This window comes from Microcaecilia unicolor, chromosome 14 (genome assembly GCF_901765095.1).
Source record: "Microcaecilia unicolor chromosome 14, aMicUni1.1, whole genome shotgun sequence".
In the NCBI taxonomy this organism is placed as follows: domain Eukaryota; kingdom Metazoa; phylum Chordata; class Amphibia; order Gymnophiona; family Siphonopidae; genus Microcaecilia; species Microcaecilia unicolor.
This window is the reverse complement of record NC_044044.1, coordinates 20,925,320-20,946,054: the sequence shown is the minus strand read 5'-3', so window position 1 is coordinate 20,946,054 and position 20,735 is coordinate 20,925,320. Positions and strand designations below refer to the sequence as shown.

At 44.9% G+C, this 20,735-nt stretch overlaps 1 protein-coding gene across 2 annotated transcripts; it reads right to left on the bottom strand.

Annotated features, from left to right (window-relative positions):
- Positions 1–1,134: 1,134 nt before the first annotated feature.
- Positions 1,135–17,924, bottom strand: LOC115458365 (NXPE family member 3-like). 2 transcript variants are annotated; one of them, XM_030188274.1, is made up of 5 exons: positions 17,842–17,924; positions 14,105–14,817; positions 7,593–7,663; positions 3,099–3,311; positions 1,135–2,555 (listed from the first exon to the last, which is right to left on the bottom strand). In XM_030188274.1, the coding sequence occupies exons 1-5, from the start codon at positions 17,908–17,910 to the stop codon at positions 2,023–2,025; spliced, it is 1,599 nt and encodes a 532-aa protein (XP_030044134.1). In that variant the 5' UTR covers positions 17,911–17,924; the 3' UTR covers positions 1,135–2,022. The 2 variants fall into 2 exon arrangements, with proteins under 2 accessions (XP_030044134.1, XP_030044135.1); XM_030188275.1 differs by lacking the exon at positions 3,099–3,311.
- Positions 17,925–20,735: the final 2,811 nt, after the last annotated feature.

Here is a 20,735-nt window from a genome sequence, read left to right as displayed (position 1 = left end):
AACCGGCGCGCGTCCATTTTGGGCCTGAGACCTTACCGCCACCTATTGACTTAGCGGTAAGGTCTCATGCGTTAACCAGGCAGTAATCGTCAGCGTGTGTACACTGCCAATTACCGCCCCGGTTAACGACACACGGTAGAAAATAAAAAATATTTTCTGCTGCGCATATCGGACATATGGAAAAAAAATTGAATTACCGCCTGGGGCATGCAATAGCTGGGCGGTAGTTCCATAAGTACATAAGCACCGCCATACTGGGAAAAGACCAAGGGTCCATCAAGCCCAGCATCCTGTCTCCGACAGCGACCAATCCAGGCTTCAAGAACCCGGCAACCCCACCCCCCCCCCAAAAAAAAATATATATATATTTAATAATGTTCAATGGACTTTTCCTTCAGGAATCTGTCCAAACCCCCCTTAAACTCCGTAAGGCCAGCCGCTGCCACCACATTCTCCGGCAACGAGTTCCAGAGTCCACCTACACGCTGAGTAAAGAAAAACTTTCTTCTATTTGTTTTAAATCTACCATATTCTAGCTTCATCTTGTGTCCCCTGGTTTTGTTGTTGTTTGAAAGTGTAAACAAACGCTTCACTTCTGTCCGCTCTACTCCATTCATTATCTTGTAGACTTCTATCATATCACCCCTCAGTCGCCTTTTCTCCAAGCTGAAGAGCCCTAACCTTCTCAGCCTTTCCTCATAGGGAAGTCATTCCATCCCTTTTATCATTTTTGTCGTCCTTCTCTGCTCCTTCTCCAAATCTTTTATATCTTTTTTGAGATGCGGCGACCAGAATTGGGCACAATATTCGAGGTGCGGTCGCACCATGGAACGATACAATGGCATTATAACATCCTCGTGTTTGCTTTCCATCCCTTTCCTAATTCCAAATTGATGCACGTAGGAGCACTTGGAGCACATAGGAGCTTATACGCCTTAGTAAAGGTGTGTAAGTGTGACTCCTATTCAAGCTCCACCCAGATTCTGCTTTTCATACACCCACCTGTCAAATATGTGCTCTCTAAGGTATCTGTGTATTTACAGAACACTGCTTAGACACAGATACTTGTCAGACACCCTCAAGAATGATTGTTCGGGGAAGAAAAACAGGAAGGATTATAAATGAGATCTGTAATAAACCAACAACACTGCAAGTAACATCTTATAAATCAGTGGGTAACTGAGCAATAGTTGCATATACAGGTCACATGGGGGGAGGGGGAAACATGTAAATTGTGGGTTCATTGTTGGGAGAAGAATCTCAAACCATTATTATTTGCACACACATATAATGGAAACCTTCAAGTCTGAAGGGTAGGAATGTATACACTGAAGTCTGTATGTTGTACAGAGGTGGCACGAATGGGTTCATTGGGGAAGGCAAACTCTTCACCACAACCAAAAAGGGTAGGATTTTGCCTGACCCCACAGAGCTGTTGACTAGGGTAAGCAGACTAAGAAATAAAATATGTGTGCTGATGGACCCACTAGTCCATACTTCTTCCAACACAATATAGAGGCCTGTGGAAAACTGTGAGTCAATCTGGCTGAGCCATCCCTTTTTCTCTCTTCCTAAACTCAATTCTGCAGCCGCAATTTTCCCACATCCTGGTCTCATTGTTCTCCCCACCTCATGCTACAAATTGCAGTGGTAGTACTTCCCTTTTCCTCTCCTTCCCTCCAGTCTACCCTCTTAAAGGCACAGGGGCTATTTGCTTACAAACCCCTGAACCTTTAAGAGTGCAGTCAGAGGGGATGTACTGCCACCTTTTGTTTTTCTCAGGGGTCCTCCAGGAGATGCCTGATCAACCCCTGGTATTACTACTTTGGATGAGGAAAGGGGGGCTTACACTGGATTCAGGGATCCCTTCTCCTTTCTGTTGTCCTCAGGATACAGCATCATATCAGTCACTATGCTGAAATTATAATCTCCAAATTTGCAGAGGTTCTCAGGCCTCTCTTTGGATTTCTTTGAAATCATTTAGCAAGTAGACAACATGGGGTATGCGCTCAGGTGCCTGACTTAGCGGGGACAGATAAAAGACAGGAGAATGTCTATTTCATTCTGAATAATTATTCTCTCGGGGTGGATGTTGTCAGGCAGGTAATGGCAGGATGTCATCTGCCATGTGTCAACGATGGCCACTGTGAGTCCCGAGAACATTCTCCTTAAGATGATGTCCAGCTGCAGGCTCAGCCAGTCATTGGCGTCCACACGTTTGCGTCCCGTGTTTGCTGATTTGATGATAACAGTGGTCTGAGGGCTCCTTTGCAACAGAGCTACCACCGCTCTGCAGATGATCTGTATCCTCCGGATGTACATGTCCACGGGCAAGAAGGTGAAGTGAACCCCAATGGTGAAAACGATCACCGTATGAGGACCCCCACCGATCCTATCAATATCATTTGCCATGTAGTGGAGGTCTGCCACCATGGACTTGTCCATCCTCAACGGTGTTCCATGAGCCCTCCATTGAATTAGGTAGTTGTTTTCAGGGTCTGTGGCCAGTAGAGGGCCTGTCTTCAGTGGCACATGTAAATCAATCCTCTTTAGAGCTGGAAAAGAAAATTGCCCAGTGTTACTGTCAGTAGCACAGACTTAGAGCGAGGCTTCTTAGTGTAAGTAGGCCGAGGCCTTAGCAATGGGTCTGAAATCAGGTCCAAGATGCATTCACTCAGGCTGCACATATACAAAGAAGAAGTTTAGGGAGAATAGAATACTGCCATCAGTATGTATGACAGTAGAACACCTAAGCGTTATTTTACACTTACATGATAAACTGCCATAACACGTAATTGTCAGAGGGGCGTTCACATGGGCGGGACATCTACTTTCAATAATGCCTGAAGATTTCTGACAGGTGCTACATCAAATGCTTCTATAACTTGTTGAGGATAGAAAGAACACAGCCCGACCTTTGTATGCCATTTTCTCTGTGCAGTAGATGAGTACATAAAAGATATGATGTGTAATCAGAAAACTGAAAAGGGACTCATAGAGCATTTGGACACTGGTGTGACCTTAGGACCTCGTTTTTCCATACAGATATAGCACAAGAAATCTATATTACTAAAAATAACATGGAATCACTGTCTTACATGGAACAAAGCTCTCAAGATACTCCCACCACTGCCGCAGGGTCGAGTCTCCAAACATATACACCACTTTCCCACTCAGGCACTTGGTGATGTTGGATGGTTCAGGGAACATCTTGGTGGAACAGACCCGGGACATCCAGACGTCATTATAGTAGAATCCAGATGGATTTGGGATCGGCAGCCCTGGCGTGCAAAGGGGTACCCGTGGCTCACCTGAGAATTGCAAAACTTAATGAGAAATTTTCGGGGGCTCACTTTTCTCCCTGCTTCTTTGCCCTCTCTGTTACTAAGATCCATACTCATTTCCTGCTGTATATTTATTATTTATTTGGATTTTATTAGCCATTACTGTCCAGATATGTACACAATGAACCCCATTTGAGGACAGGCCCCCAAAGAAATACAAGAACAGGATGCAGACCCGCGATTATTCCATAAAACCCCTGTTTCTGTAAAGGTCATCAAAAATTGTGCACACAAACTTAGACGCATTTCCAATTCGTGCGTGCAATTTAACTGAATAATGTATAGTACACATTGTACAATTGACCTTCTTTTTTTGGGAAGTAGTTAAAGGCATTTGTATTCTGATAAGTTCATGTTATTGTAATTTTTAGTTGATGTGATGGTTTTTATTTGTATTTTATGTGTTGTTATATGAAAATTATTATGGATGTGATTATGTAAACCTCCCAGAATCGTAGAAAGGTGTGGGGGTATAAATGTTATAAACAAATAAATTGTTTTTTTTTAACAATCAATTATTGGCACTAATTAGATTTAATTAGGACCAATGCATGAAAAAATAGGCACAGGATCCGCGCCTAAAACTTAAAACTTCTCCTTTTTGGGCAGCCAGCTTTGGAACGCTCTGCCAAGATCCATCCGAACAATCAATGACCATCTACCATTCAGAAAAATGTTGAAGACCCATCGCTTCAAGAAAGCTTACCCTAATGACCCAACTTAACTTTTTAAGCCCACCCACAAGATTCCTGCCCTGACGATAGTTATACCTTTGACCATGTCTCACAATCTCCTTGTGCTCATTCCTCAATCTCTTCCTCTCCATCCTTCCTACTCCTTACCCCTCCCAATCTCTTCTCCTTTTGCTCATCCTATCTTTGTTTACCTCTCCATGCTCAATTTACATATCCTCAAAACCCCACTACTACTATGTTTACTACAACTTGTAACATTCTCCTTCAAGACTTTGTAATTCTATTTACTATGTAAGCCGCATTGAATCTGCTATGTGTGGGAAAGCGCGGGGTACAAATGTAATTAATAATAATAATACATGTGTTCCCAAAAAATGGGCATGGAAATAGGAGGTTCATGGGCGTTTTGGGGAGGTTTGGAGGTGTAGCTTCCAGTTACATGCGTAATTACAGAATAATGGTACTCCGCACATAAATTTCAATGCCAGCATTTCCACCACGTTTTCATTTTGCAACCTGATACAATCAATGTTACTAAGCCACTTAGATTACTGCAATGGAATTTATGCGGGATGTAAAGAACAAACCTTAAAGAAACTTCAGACCGCTCAAAACACGGCAGCTAGGCTTATATTTGGTAAAACGCGATTTGAAAGCGCAAAACCTCTCCGCGAAAAACCACACTGGCTCCCAATCAAAGAACGCATCACCTTCAAAATCTTCACCCTGGTTCACAAAATCATCTATGGAGAAGCCCCGAGTTACATGACAGACTTGATTGACTTACCAATTTGAAATACAGCACTACCCAAGCTGCAAAGGACTTAAATACAAAACAACTTACGCATCTAGTTTTTTTTTACATAAGCATACAACTGTGGAACGCACTACCAAAAGCCTTGAAAATGACGTACGACCACCTAAACAACTTCCGGTAATCACTAAAAACCATACCCTACCTATCCAACTTAAATGCCTAATCTCTGCAACACAACCAAACTAAAGCACGTAATGGACATAACACAACTCTTCCATTCTCTGATTCCCTAATGTGGCTGTGCCACATGAACTTGATCATAAGTACATAAGTATTGCCATACTGGGAAAGACCAAAGGTCCATCAAGCCCAGCATCCTGTTTCCAACAGTGGCTAATCCAGGTCACAAATACCTGGCAAAATCCCAAAAAGTACAAAACATTTTACACTGCTTATCCCAGAAATAGTGGATTTTCCCCAAGTCCATTTAATAACGGTCTATGGACTTTTCCTTTAGGAAGCTGTCCAAACCTACCACAACATCACCCTGTATTTGTTCACACCGGAGCCTGCAAAGGCCTCTCCGGTACTATGTAAGCCACATTGAGCCTACAAACAGGTGGGAAAATGTGGGATACAAATGTAACAAATACATAAATAAATAAATTGGTACCTTTGCAAACTTTAGGTGCGGCTTATAGAATACCGCTTAAGCGAGGATTTTTTCATGCCATTTATAGAATTTACCCCAAAATGTATGGAGGGGGACTTGGGTTTCTTCTGGATTTTTTCCCCTCTTATTTTTTTAATGCCACACTGGGAAAAGACCAAGGGTCCATCGAGCCCAGCATCCTGTCCACGACAGCAGCCAATCCAGGGCACCTGGCAAGCTTCCCAAACATACAAACATTCTATACATGTTATTCCCGGAACTGTGGATTTTTCCCAAGTCCATTTAGTAGTGGTTTATGGACTTGTCCTTTAGGAAACCGTCTAATCCCTTTTTAAACTCTGCCAAGCTAACCGCCTTCACCACGTTCTCTGGCAACGAATTCCAGAGTTTAATTATGCGTTGGGTGAAGAAAACTTTTCTCCGATTTGTTTTAAATTTGTAGTTTCATCGCATGCCCCCTAGTCCTAGTATTTTTGGAAAGCGTGAACAGACGCTTCACATCCACCTGTTCCACTCCACTCATTATTTTATAAACCTCTATCATGTCTCCCCTCAGCTGTCTCTTCTCCAATGACTTTACCCTCCATTACCTCACGTACAAACCGAGGTGCCCTTTTAATAAGGCGCGTAGGCGCCTACGTGTGTCCAAAGTGCATCGTTTTGGAACTACCACCCGGCTACTGCATGATCTAGGAGGTAATTCCATTTTTTACACAGCAGAAAATATTTTTTTTATTTTCTACCGTGTGACGCTAACCGGGCAGTAATCGGCAGTGTACACGCATTGAAGCTTACCGCCCGGTTAGCGCATGAGACTTTACTGCCAAGTCAGTGGGTGGCAGTAAGATCCCAGACCGAAAATGAACAAGCGCTTGTTTTAATTTTGCCGCACATCCATTTTCAGCCACCAAAAACAAGGTCTTTTTTACAGGCGCGCTGAAAAATGGACCTGCATGCATCCAAAGCAGATGCCTACACCAGCGCAGGCCATTTTTTGACGCAGCTTAATAAAAGGACCCCCTAGTTTAGAAGCTCTCCAGGGACAGAAAAACACCTACTGGTATAACTCATGTTAAGCAACAACTGAAGATGGTGTGGGCTCAAAATCTCCAAGTCCCCATCACCCCAGCCTGGAGCAGAGGTAACTATATCAAATAAAATGTTCTCATGTGTTTGGATGAATAGAAATCCATGGGCAGACTGAATAACATGAAAGCAGCATGAGTGGGTCGCTCCTCCCCCCCACATTCCACGTATGTTTTCACACATGACTATGTTATTTTGTGTGTAACATGATATAGTAACATAGTAAATGACGGCAGATAAAGACCTGTACGGTCCATCCAGTCTGCCCAACAAGATAAACTCATTTACATGGTATGTGATACTTTATATGTATAACGGAGTTTGATTTGTCCTTGCCTTTCTCAGGGCACAGACCGTAGAAGTCTACCCAGGCACTGTTCTTGTACTTAATTCTAAAGCTAACGTTGAAGCCCCTTAAAATTTACACTCCAGCCCATCCCTATCTATTCAGGGCGTAGACTGTAGAAGTCTGCCCAGCTCCCATTTTGTTTTCCAATTACCGGCGTCGTCACCCAATCTCCGCTAATATTCTGCGGAACCATTTCTTCTAAACAGGATTCCTTTGTGTTTATCCCACGCATGTTTGAATTCCATTACCGTTTTCATCTCCACCACCTCCCGCGGGAGGGCATTCCACGTATCCACCACCTTCTCCGTGAAAAAATACTTCCTGACATTAGTGCTGAGTCTGCCCCACTTCAACCTCAATTCACGACATGTCCTCTCGTTCTACCGCCTTCCCATCTCCGAAAAAGGTTCATTTGTGTGTGTGAGAGAGACAGATTAATATTTGGTGAACATTTCCATTTCTCATACTTTTTAGTAAAACCTGAAAGTTTAACGACTGTGGGTGAATTGAACCCCAGAGATCTTGGAAACATTGCACACTGTTTCCACAGTTTAAATATTTAGGCGACTGCCGCTCCGTCAGTCCCATGCTATAAGTGGAGTCATTCAGTTATTTATTAGTGGGTATCATACATGGTACAGGTATGGCAGAGGGTTGGTTCAGGCCTGTGGGTTTCTAAGATTCTTACCTTGGCTGCTGTTCCCAGCAAGGACATGAATTGCAGGAATTCGCCCTGGGAGCTCTTGATATGTCATTTTACTGGTGTCGGGGAGAGAGAGAGAGAGAGAGAGAGAAAGAGGAGTGAGATGGCACAGAGGGTTACAGTGTTGCAGCCATTCAGGTGGCGTAGCCAAGCCCACCCATTTTGGGCTCAGGCCCACCCAGAAGCAGCACACCTATGATGTCACTGGCAGGGATCCCCAAGCCCTACCAGTCAAAAACTCCCAACAACTGTCCCTCCTGCATACCTTGTAAATAGCAGATCTTCGCCTGCAGCGAGCAGCAACTGTTACATACTGTTCGCACCGGCCCCACAACCTTCCCTCTGACGTATTCCCACCTATGCGGAAACAGGAATTTGAATCAAAGGGAAGGCTGTGGGGCCAACATGAGCAGTGTATTTTAGTTGCTGCTTGCTGCCGGTGAAAATACGCTATTTAAAAGGTATGCGGGGAGGCAGAGCCGGTCTTAGGCCGAGGCGGCCGCATAGGACCTTGCGCTTAAGGGGGCCCCGTGTGGCATGCCTCAACTCTGCCTCCTCCGCTCCATCCCGCTCTGCTCCCTCACTGGCACTCACAGTCCATAGGCGCCGCCGCCCACCCCCACTGAGCCCGCCCTCAGCTCCCCGACAGCCCTCTGTACTTTCCGTTCCTGCCGCCGTGGCCGCCCAGCATTTAAACTTTTTTATTTTAAGTTGCAGCGACAGCTCACCTCCACCTTTCACTTCCCGCTCAATGTCCCGCCTTCCTCTGATGAGGTATTTCCTGTTTCCATGAGGGCGGGAGTCACTGAGCGAGAAGGGAAAAGCTGGAGGTGAGCCATCGCTGCGACTTAAAATAAAAAGGTTTTTCTGTTCTTTTTTTTTTTTTACCTTATGACTACCAAATCCAGGATGCTAGAGAGTATGTTGAGGAGAATACACAGGAGAAAATATTTACAGGCTTCAGGCTGTCTTTATTACCAAGATGTAATGGAAGCAAACAAAGCTACAAAGAAATGTCCTTCAGCTTCTAAAATCAGGCTGGTTAGATTTAGCAAAACATCAGGTCTTGCCTCTTCAGGGTTGTGCTTTCCACTCAGTCAGAGTTCAATCCTCTCACAGGGCTTTGTCTGGCTCCTCTTGATACAGGTCATATAACCTTAGTTTCTAATCCTCTGCTTTTTACTCAGGGTAAATAGGCTCATAATGAAGTAGGAAGCAGAATCCTACTCTGCAATGGACTGTTAGCTGAAGCATTAGACTACACAGTTGGCACAAGGATTTAGACCAACCCAGTTTATACAGTAGCTACTGAGGAAAAAGTGAGTGACAGGTCTCACAAAATATTCTCAAGTTATCAGGAGGGGCAGGGCATAGGCGGTCGGTGGCCACGGCAGGAATGGAAAGGAGGGCTGTTGGGGAGCGGAGGGTGGGCAGGTGGGGGCGGAGCTGGGTAGCACCTCAAACTCGGGGGCTGGGGCAAGTCGACATGGATGGCAGGGGTGGACAAGGAGGCAAAGGAGAATCAGACATGGATGGGAGCGGAGGGCAGGGAAGAGAGGAGAAATTGCTGGACATGGAGGGGAGGACAGGGCGGGGCGGGGCAGAGGAGAAATCATTGGACATGGAGGGGAGGGCAGGGCAGGGGAGAGGAGAATTGCTGGATTTGGATGGCTGGAGGGGGCAGGGAAGAGGAGATTTGCTAGATATGGATGGAGGAGAGGGCAGGGGAGAGAGGAGAGTTGCTAGACATGGATGGATGGATGGATGGATGGAGGGGAGGGCAAAGAGGAGAGTTGCTGGACATGGATGGATGGAGGGGAGGGAAGACTGGAAGGAGATGCACATGGATGGAGGGGAGGGAAGAGAGGAGAAATCTGGACATAGATGGAGTGGAGGGCAGGGAAGAGATGAGAAATGTTGGGCAGGAATGGAGGGAAGGAAAGACAAAGGAAGGAGATGCACATGGATGGAGGGGAAGGGAAAGAGGAGAAATGCTGGACATGGATGTAGGGGAGGGGAGGAAAGTAGATGCACATGGATGGAGGGGAGTGAAGAAAAATGCTAGATATGAATGGAGGGGAAATTTAAGGGCTGGATCGGAACACTTTGAAGGCACATGCTGAAACTGGAGAAAGGATAGGGACAGGGCTACAGATGGTAGACAGGACACATAAGGACACAGGAGGATGGTTGACATGGTGAGAGAAAAATTATCAAATGGAAAGAAGACACTGCATAAAACAGAAGACACTGGGACCAAAGCGAATAGAAAAACTAAATGATCAGACAACAAAGGTAGAAAAAAGTATTTTACTCAGAATTTATTAATTGGAATATGTCGGCTTTTGGAAATGTGCATCTGTGATATTTTGCATGCAAGTTTCAATTTTTCTAGTATTGCTGCATGCTGAGTCTGACTTCTTGAGGTAACTTTCCAGTTCAGTATTTTGCATTCATATCTGTTGTGTCATGTGTTTTTCATGTGTGGTCAAGGTGCAGTATTCTGCTAGCGTGTTGTATTTGCAGCCCTTTTTGTTTTGTTTTTTTCATAAATAAAAAATTTTCTAAAAATTGAATGATCTTATCAATGGGGTGGAGCTAGGGTGGGGGTGGGGCTAGGGCAGAGGCGGGGCTAGGATGGGGCCCCACCAAATTGGTCTGCACAGGGCCCCACACTTGCTAAGACCGGCCCTGGGGGGAGGAGGAATGTTTGAGAGACTATATGGCATGAAGATGAAAGCGGGAGAGACCAAATCACTTGTGGGATAGAGCAGAGCTCTCCTGCCCACCCAAAATTGGGTGTCTGGCTACGCCCCTGCGAGGATCGCCACAGATAGCATGCGGTTACATTAAATGTTGTCTACGTTCACCACATTAATCCCAAGAGCTGCACTGATGTGATTAAAGTTCTGCTCTGGGCATTAAGAGGGCAGTGCCAAAACAGGGTTTGGTGCCTGGTAGCTGCCTACTTTCCTTTGTATCTACCTGATACGGAGGTTTTTGGAGCCAGTGATCGAATGCAGCTGAGCTAAAAGCATATAATCAGGCAGTTGTCATGGACGTTGTTTTGGTTTCAGCAGTAATAACTGAGGCTCTTTTTCCTGCCGTTACTGGATATGAACAGCAAACTGTGATGAATAATGAAGAATTGTTTAAATAGATTCCCTGGGATTGATCACCATGTTTTGATTTGGAGTGAACACTTTATATCACCCCATAAAGCTGTTGTAAATGTTTGTGCCTGAGGTATGCACATACTCCCTCAACGTTCTATTGTCTGCTCACGTCACTGAAGCCAAGGTTCGTATGTTCGAAGCTCTGAAGCCACGAAAATCACAGTCTCTGGGCCCTGCCCTCGCGTCAAATGTTATGACGTTGGGGGCGGAGCAGATTCTCACCTCCAACGATCTACTCAGGCCACAAACTCCAGATTTCCACACTGTAGCTCTGCTCCGCCCTCGCGCCAAAACGCAATGACGTCGAGGGCGGGGCACGAAAACCGCCACCCACACAGAGCTACAACGGAAACAGCAGCGGTGCACGCCACGAACCAGGTAAAACAGCGACGAGCCATGCAGCCATGAAACCCTTGCTAGCTCCCGTTTCATTGCGCTCAGAAATGGGCCTTTGTTTACTAGTATTCTATAAATTATATGCATAAGTAAAAGCTTTGCTCTTTACACTCCACAGAAGTTACACATGTCACTTATTTGGATTTTGCTCATCAGTAGCTTAAGATGAGTTATATTCAGGTATACTGGATATTTCCCAGTACCTGGAAGGTTCACAATCTAATTTTTTAAAATTTTATTTGTATCCTACATTTCCCCACCTATTTGCAGGCTCAATGTGGCTTACATAGTATCGGAGAGGCGTTTGCAGACTCCGGTGTGAACAAATACAAAGTGATGTTGTGGTAAGATAGAGTTCATGTGGCATAGCCGCATTAGGGAATTGTACAGCGGAAGAGTTGAGTTATGTCCATTACGTTCTTTACTTTTGTTGTGTTGCAGAGATCAGGCATTTAAGTTGGATCGGTGTATCTGAATTTTGTATCTGAAGCAATGAAGGGTTAAGTGACTTGCCTAAGATCACAAGAAGCAACAGTGGGATTTGAACCAGGCACTTTGGGATGTCAAGACTGGTGCTCTAACCACTAGACAACTCCTCCACTCCTGTAGTTACACATGTGTTTACAGAATAGCATTTAGGCAGACAATCGGCACACACATGCTTATATATGCTTACATGGTATACATCCCAGGATACTGTGGGAGCTCAAAGAGGTCCTGACGGGACCTCTTAAAGATTTATTTAATAGATATTTAGAGACGGGAGAGGTTCCGCGAGATTGGAAATGAGTAGATGTGGTCCCTCTTCACAAAAGTGGAGACAGGGAAGAAGTGGGAAACTACAGACCGGTAAGTCTAATGTCGGTGGTAGGAAGGGATCTCCAAAAATTAGAAGAATGGTTGAGAGTCCGACAGTTAAAATTTAATGCCAAGAAGTGTAGAGTGATGTACTTGGGGTGCAGAAACCCAAAAGAGAGATACCAGATAGGAGGGGAGAGATTAGTAAGCTCGACTCAGGAGAGAGACCTTGGGGTGTTGGTGTCAGAGGATATGAAGGTGAAAAAAACAATGTGAGAAGGCGATGGCTATGGCCAGAAGGATGCTAGGCTGCATAGAGAGGGTTATAACCAACATAAGAAAGGAGGTGTTGATGCCCCTCTACACGTTGTTGGTGAGGGAAGGGAAGTTGCTGGACTATGAGGGTGGGGGGGGGGGGGTACACATGGATGAAGGCTTGCCTAGGGCATCAGATACCCTCAGATTGGCCTTGACACAGCTACTGCATGTGCAATTCTGAGCCTCATATGATCCTCTATCACAAGAGCATCAGGTCTTGGATGAAACTCGCTGACTAGAGCCAGGACAGTCTTACAAACAGGAGTTAATAAAGTCAAATGGAGTGAGAGGTGGTCACTTGGTTGGTGGAAGATGAGATACCCCATATGTACTAATCTTGTTGATAAAAAATATGAAAGAGAACTGGGTTAGACTATATCAAGGAGAAGCAGGATCCTTGCTATTAGTCTGTACCCATGGATCATCCTGTTTTTGTGGAAGCACTAGAAGAGCTATCAGCTATTTGGTGTCTAGAAAGAAGAAGATGCATGAAGAGGGTGGAATATCATTTCCCGGATTGTACCAAAAACTCATCTACTGGAGTGGATGTGGAGAAAGCAGATCCCTATTAATACGAGATACTCTCAGCAATTCTGCTTGAGACTTTGATGACTACTTACTGCTTGGGAGCAGAGGAAGTATTCTGACTGCTGACAACTTCACTAGTTCAGCTCCAACCTGTAAAAGAGAATTGCTGGATTTTCCATTTCAGTATTTAAGATAGTCCGTTCCTGAAGGCTGATGCGCTCAGTACTTTGACCCAAGTGTTAGTTTTGACAAATGTCGATTACTGAAATGCTGATGTATTTTGAATGAGCTGTAATTACCTTAGTTCTCTTTGAGGTGGTCCAATCCTAGGTGGTTGGAATGCTAGGTGTCCAATCCTAGGTGGTCGGAATCCTAGGTAGGCCAATCCTAGGTGGTTGGATATATGATCACATCACCCCTTTATTATAGCACTAACATTGGCTTCCCATACAGGTTTGGATTTGTTACAAAATTTTACTTTTGATCTATAAGACTCTTACTTTTGGTCAACCTCCTATCCTGTTATAATACCTATTACCCTACCTTCCTGCCCAGAAGTTATGCTCTAGCACAGTACCTTCTCACCGTTCCTACTCCCCATGTGATACCACTAGTTTCAGAAAACCATGCTCTCTGTTTTTGGGCCCACCCTATGGAATTCTCTACAACTTCGAACTTTGCAATCTACTTTGGAATTTAAAGTAGCCCTTAAGGCCTATTTTTTTAGACAAACATATGGATCTTCTCCATGAATCCTCTACCTAGTCTACCATACAAGCATCATCATGTGATTGGGTACTTTTGCCTGCAGGAACCCAATTATGTCCCCTCCCTGTCTTTATTCCTCCTAGTTCATGTTCTATCTCTCTGATGTAATTTTCTATTTTCATTTAGAATTATTGTAAACCATTTGGATGGAATTTGCCTTAGGTGGTATATCAAGCAATAAAGAAATTTTGATTTTGCTGGTTACCAACTGCACGGAGATAGCATGCCACAGAACACAGAAGTAGATCCACCAGAATGAGGTCCAGACTCAAAGTAGCAAGCTCAGAACTATTACCTGATATCTGAAGTGGGGACCTATGGACCTGACAGTTGTGTGAACCTTGCTGAAATATGTCTTTAATTCCCTGAATTGGTCACCCTCTATTTTGAGCATTTTTAATCACGGTCCACAACACTAGCAGAACAGAATCCTAAAACTGTTGCAAGCTTAATAACCAAGATCTCTCCCTTTCCCCCCATACACACAAATACATGATATTTATAGTAATTTACCTGTCTAAAAAATCATCATCCTCTTTGCTTGTGACTATCCTCATTCCTCCTTTTGAGTGGTGAACCCAGGAGCTGCAGGGAAGTTCTTTGGGTTTCATGCAGTACCACTTTTCTCCAGTACCAGGGTCTATGAACTCACACAGTGACCCATTTAACTTGCACATGTTACATTCTGTGATTTCCTGCTTTCCCGTGGTCTGAAAATATCCAAGAAAGTAGACTTTGTCTGGCCTGGTTTCCCTGAGTCTCTTGAGTATCTGGATGGCCTCACTAGAGTATATAAGATGGATAGAGACCTCTGTGTCCCCAGGCCAGAGCATCAGAAAGGTGACAGTATATGTCCCATTCTGGTGGTCTTTCACAGACCCCGTCACACCAGCTTTCAGTCTCGGGGAATGGAGCTTGGCCTGGAAAAAATCTCCTCCATAGATCTTTGGCCTCTTCCGATGGTCTCTTGCGGTTAGCAGCAGCTCCAGGGTCTCTCCAACAAAATAGTTGGCTCTGGGTTTCAGGATCCGATAATCACAGTTCTGAGGACTAGTGGATGAATTAAAACTTGGTGTCCCCTTGGGTTCTGGCCATGCTATCAGCTCCTTCAGCATCTTCACTTCCTCAGGGGGCTGAGTGGTGGAAGGGATATGTTTCACAATATTTATCCTGGGAGGAAAGTGAAAGATCGGTTTCCGCTCAATCATCAGCAATCTAGAAAACATCTGGGAAGAGAGAAAGATGCTAAAATTAGACCATGAGAATATCTGCATCTGCACCAACCTGGGACAGCCACAGCTCATGTGAGCATGGACCATTCATGAGCCCTTCATTAACACAAGTTGCTGTGTAGATTATGACTGGGTTCCTTCTGACTGCTGACGTGTTAGCTCTCAGCAAAGTGACTCATATTATGGCTGTTGCTATCTGTTATCTTTACATAGTTAATTCTGAGGACTGGCATGACAAATTCCTGGATATTTTCCCAGCATCTGCATGACTGAGATCATCCCAATCCTAGACCTTAACAAGAGGGGTTACTGTCACCACAAGCTCTAAATACTTCCCCTAACTGGGTAAAACTTTTATGTTTTTCATTTTCACAGTATAATAAGCTGAAGCTTTTTTCTCTGACAAGTCTCATTCTGTCACTCTAATGCTATTGTAATGGAGTGGGAAACAATGATATATTCAGCTCACAAATTTGATGTAATTTCCCCTTTACTTCTTAAACTTCATTGGCTTACACTCAAGGCTGGGGTACAATTTAAACTCCGTTCACTGATCTTTAAAATTTTCTATGGTGCTGCACAACCATATTTATCAGACTTGATCCATCTATAAGTTGATCAAAGGCCTCATTCTTCCCATAATCAGCTGTTAATTCAATTTCCAACTTTTAGAAAAGTAAGGGGCCCTTTTACTAAGCCACGTAGAGGCGCCTACACACACCCAACGCGCGTCAATTTTGAGTTACCGCCCAGCTATTGCGTTGCCCTTGTGGTAGTTTCATTTTTGACGCAAGTCCGCTACCTGCACTGGAAAGTATCTTTATTTTCTGGCGCGCAGGCGGTAATCAGGCATTAATTGGCATTTTACGCGCATAGACCGCTACCGCCCAGTTACCGCGTGAGACCTTATGGCTGTCATGATTGTGACTGTTTTCCTGGTTTGTGGTCCCCTCGCCCTCTGGTGGCCAGTACCAGTGACTGCTATAGACTAGCTGTTGCTGTTTCCCAAGCCTGTGTCAGAGGCCAGTCCGGGCCGGATCTTCCTGTCTGCCAGAATTGCTTACCTTGTTTGTCCATAAGCAGCACCCATACTTGTCTTGGGATTCCTGCAGCTGATGATGGGATTCCTCAGCAGGTGATGGTCTTTATTAAGCACCTGTGGGCTTTGCTACTTTGCCTTTGCATTGCCAAAGGTCTCTGGGTGAGTTGGTGTGCTCTGTTGCACTTCTGCCTAGTTTAGCTTCTTGTCTGAATTCCTTGTCTGGTTCTTGTTCAGTCTGTGTTGGTTAGCTTAAGTTGTATTACTTCATAGTCTTATTTCTTGTCTGTTTGCCATGCCTGGTTCCTGTTCAGTCTGTGTGTAGTTTAGCTTTTAGCATATTGATTGCATCTCTCCTAGTGACTGCTTGACAGCTTTCAGTCCCTGTTCCTTAGTCTGACTATTTTCTGCCTAGTGTTGTGTTATTTGTCTGTGAGTCCTAGCCTGGTATTCTGCCTTGCCTCTCATGTTTATTCCTTTCCCCTCTGAACCCTAACTCTGCTTCAGTCTAGCTTGTTCCTGTACCGTTTATCCCAGTGTCAGAGAAGCCAGAGATCGTGACAATGGCTAGGTGAATGGCTGGTGGTAAGATCTCAGACCCAAAATGAACGCATGGCAATTTTCATTTTGTCGCATGGCTATTTTCGGCAAAACTTTTACCAAGACATTTTTTTACAGGTGCGCTGAAAAATGATTCTGTGCACGGCCAAAACATGCATCTACACTACCGCAGGCATTTTTCAGCATGCCTTTCTAAAAGGGCCCCTTAGAGACTAGTTGGTAGTTTTCAAGCTTGTCCTGATCAAGGGAGTTCTTTTTCGGTTGGGGACACACTATAGCTGTATTGTTGGCAGCTGCTCTTCCACAAGGTAGGAGTTAACAATTTTAGTGGCCACTTCAATGAGGCCTATGCTTGCTAACTGAACTATCTTTGCTGGGCAGGGGTCAAGAGGACAAGACGGCAGCTATAAACCTTTCAGAAGTTTTTCAAGAGCCTCCTCTTGACCTGGTTGAATAAGTCCCAGATGGCTGTGCATGGTGGGAAGGAGGAAGTGCTCTCCTTATTAGCTGGTGGGAGGTTTAATGGGACTGTCTGTAGGTACTGATGGAGACCTTTAATTTTGTCGGCAAAGTATGTGGCAAAATCATTGCTGGTTAATTGTGACTAGGAAGGCTGGTTCTGTTGAGGGGTTTGCAGTAGGCAGTTTAAAATAGCTGCTTGGTTGAATTCGCAGCTTATTCAATATGCTTCTTTGGCTGTTGCTGAGGACCTGTTGATACATTGCCATGTGTTTGGGGGTTTTTTAAATGAATGAAAAAGCTTCTTAGAAGGCCAACCAAAAGGACATTACAATAATTCAACAGACTTATCGAGACTGCCTGTATTAAAGTTCTAAAGTCAGCAACGGACACAACAGGCACACCCCAGCCAACTTCCATAAAGTTCTTCTGGCTAGCCTCCCAATCCCATTCAAAGTCTAATGTGACTCCCAAGACTCTCATTGACTCTTGGGGATCACAAGGAGCTCCATCAAAGGAGGGAAAACTGCGACACCTGGATACTTCAGGATTACCAATCTGAAGGACTTCAGATTTCTAGAGATTAAGTTTAAGTTTTCCAAGTGTCACCCACTGTGAGAATCTCGGGATACAAAAGTTCATGTCCTGAACTGTTCTCCAGTGGCCCTTTCCAAAGGGGCATCACAAGTGAACATCATTAGCATAAATTAAAAAAAAATTAAAAGAACAACACATTACTTACATCAAATCACATAAAGGATCTTTTTTAGGTTCAATGTCTTTGATGTATTTCTAAGTATATTGGATTATGTCTAATGCTCTATGAATAGAACAACTAGAAATAAAATGAAATGAAAATAAATGAGAAGACACTGAGATGAGAGTGAGACAACAGAAAAGTAAAAGCAAGAGCAAGAGAGGAAGGAAAGAGAAAAAATATTACTGGATTTAAAACTCACCTCAGTCAGAAAAACTAAGAAGACCAAGAAGGCAAAGCATTTAAAGTTCCAGCGTGGTAGCAGACCCATGACGCCCGCTGAAGCCTGACTGATTCACCCCGTGATGTCTCTCTTCCAGAGCCAGGAGATGAATCTCGGCATGATGTAGGAAGGTTAGCATGCCAGTTAGTTACTCCACAGGTACATCTGTGTGTGTACCAAAGTGTGTTGTAGTTCTGTGATGTCCATGGTAGGGACTGAGAAGAAATATGATGTTTCAGGTCTGGCAGACTCTAAAAGAGACCCAAGCAAACATTGTTTCTTTATTAACATTCTTCAACTGAGAGAAAACTCCACTGCTGATGTATCATCACTAATCTGATAGTTGGAAAATACGTATCGCTTTTATTTGGCAGAGAAACATCATTTCATCATGAATTAATAGTGTAGGAGGTGCCTTCTGTGACAGATGAATCTACATGAGAACAAAAGGAGATGCTCCGGGCATAGAGGTGTGGTGGGACAAAATGTCTTAGCATGGCTGTTAATCACTGCTGAGACTGGTTGATACTTTCTGGAAGAAGGGTGGCAAAAGGCAGGACGGTGAAGGAGGAGAATAACCTTATCACAAAGGGAAGGAGGCTTATAAAATGATTAAATTAGGAAAGGTGGTTTCTAAAATTTAAAGGTAAATGCCCCTGTCCCCAAGACCTTGCCCTGTCTTATTATTACCAGACTAGTAAAAAAGTCCCGTTTCTGATGCAAATGAAACGGGGGCTAGCAAGGTTTTCTTCTGTGTGCATGTGGGAGTGTGTGTGTCCCTGCCCTCTGCTCTCTCTCCCTTCCCCTGTGCTGTCTGTCCCCTCCCCCCTCGGAGTCGAGTCCTTCAGTGTTAAGTTTCTTGTTGTGCTGTGTTTGTGTTACAGAGATAGTGAGGGCTTCTGCCCTCTCTCCCCTCCCCCCTCTGAGTCCTTCACTGTTACAGAGGGAGCGATTTGATTTCGTGCTTTGCTGTGTTTTCCTTCACTGTTTGTGTTACAGAGAGAGCGAGGGTGGGGCAGACACTCATGGGGAAACCCAATATCTCTCCCCCTTCACACTTCCGGCTGGAGGCTTCATTTAGAACGTTGGTGGTGCCTTTTATATATAGAGATGTTTGAATAGAAATGTCACAGTGGCCAACAGTGGTACCTCAGAAGAGGGAATCACTTTATGAAAAAAAAAAAAAAACTAACCACGCCTCAATCTCTATAAAATTGAGAGGAAAAAGATATTAACTGATAATAAATTTTCTTAAACAGAATAGGTGTTAAGCTTTGTAACATAAGAATATGTTATAGTTATAGATGTTGTAATTAAGATAACTATTATTAAATATTATTTTTATTTATCTAAATGAGAATAAAGCTAGTTAAAAGGCAGTTAAAATGATTTAAAAACTTTCAAAAATCTCTTTAAAATGGGCACCATTAGCAATAACTACTTAAAATATTAGAAAACTAGTAAAAAAAAAAGGCCCGTTTCTGACACAAATGAAATGGGCGCTAGCAAGGTTTTCCTCGGAGTGTGTATGTTTGAGAGAGTGAATGTGTGAGTGTGTTTGTGTGACAGAGAGAGAGCGAGTGTGGGTGCGAGTGTGTCTGTGAGTGAGAGAGTGTGAGAGAGAGAAAGAGTGTGTGTGAGACAGATAGAGTGTGAGAGTATGTGTGCGATGCACAGACTCTTTGTGAGACCAAGAGAGTGTATGAGATTGAGAGACTGAGAGTGACTGTGTGACACATAGAGAGTGAATGTGATAGTGTGTGAGACATAGAGTGTGTGAGAGACAGTGTGTGAGAGTGAGAGAGAGAAAGACACTGACTGTGTGAGAGAGAGAGAGAGAGTGTGTGTGACAGAGATACCTCCCCCCCCTCTCTGGTCTCAGGACCCCCTCCCCCCTCCTCCCTCTCTGGTCTCAGGACCCCCCTCCCTGGTCTCAGGACCCCTTCCCCCCCCCTCTCTGGTCTCAGGACCCCCTCCCCCCTCTCAGGACCCCCTCCCCCTCTCTGGTCTCAGGACCCCCTCCCAATGTCTCCCCTGTTTCTTTCTGCATCCTTCCATCCAGTGTCTCCTTTTTTTCCGTACCCTTCCATCCAGCGTCTTCCCTCTTTCTCTCCCCATCCTTCCACCCATCTACCCTCTCTTCTGATCTTTCCATCTAATGTCTCTCTCCCCCTCCTTCTATCCAGTGTCTATCTCTCTACCCTTTTCTGTTCATTGTCCCTTCTCTCTCCACATCCTTCCAGTCTCTCCCCTTTCTCTCTGCATTCCTTCATCCATCTCCCCCTTTCTCTCCCCATCCTTCCATCTGTTTTCCCTCTTTCTCTCCCCATCCTTCCATCCATCTACCCCCTCTCCCGATTCTTCCATCCCGTGTCTCTCTGTCTATCCCCTTCTTTCCCTCCAGACCCGCCCACCCAACACAGACCTGCCAAGTCTCTGCAGCCGCTCCTCTCACCTCTCACATCGCTGCGCTCCTCCGAGGTTCTCCTTCAGGGGCAGTGACGTGAGAGGCGAGAGAAGCGGCTGCAGAGCCGACAGCCAATGCCTGATGGCTGCCTGCGGTGCCGTGCTTTCTTTTTTAAAACAGCTGTTTTTGTTTTTGTAGCGGCCGCTGCTGCTCAAAGCAGCAGTGGCCGGAAATGGGAGCTGGCGCCGCGTGTTTCACGGGAAACTTGACAGGTCTGTGTTGGGTGGCTGGGCCTGGGCGGTGACCTCAGGGGGAGGGAGCAGTGGCGACCTCGGGGGGAGTAGTGGCTGCGGCGACCTCATGGGGGGTGGAGGGGGAGCGATGGCGACCTTGGGGGGGTGGAGGGGTGAGTGGCGGTGATCTTGGGAGAGGGGCGTGGTGGTGAGGGTGGCAGGGGCGGGGCCTC

What these genes read in the sequence shown, in the direction of transcription:
- LOC115458365 (XM_030188274.1), bottom strand. Translation starts at nt 17,910, where the DNA reads ATGGGTCTGCTACCACGCTGGAACTTTAAATGCTTTGCCTTCTTGGTC. An exon ending in TCTTAGTTTTTCTGACTGAG is followed by an intron (nt 14,818 to 17,841) that starts GTGAGTTTTAAA and finishes CTCTCTTCCCAG; the next exon opens with ATGTTTTCTAGATTGCTGAT. An exon ending in GATGATGATTTTTTAGACAG is followed by an intron (nt 7,664 to 14,104) that starts GTAAATTACTAT and finishes CCCCGACACCAG; the next exon opens with TAAAATGACATATCAAGAGC.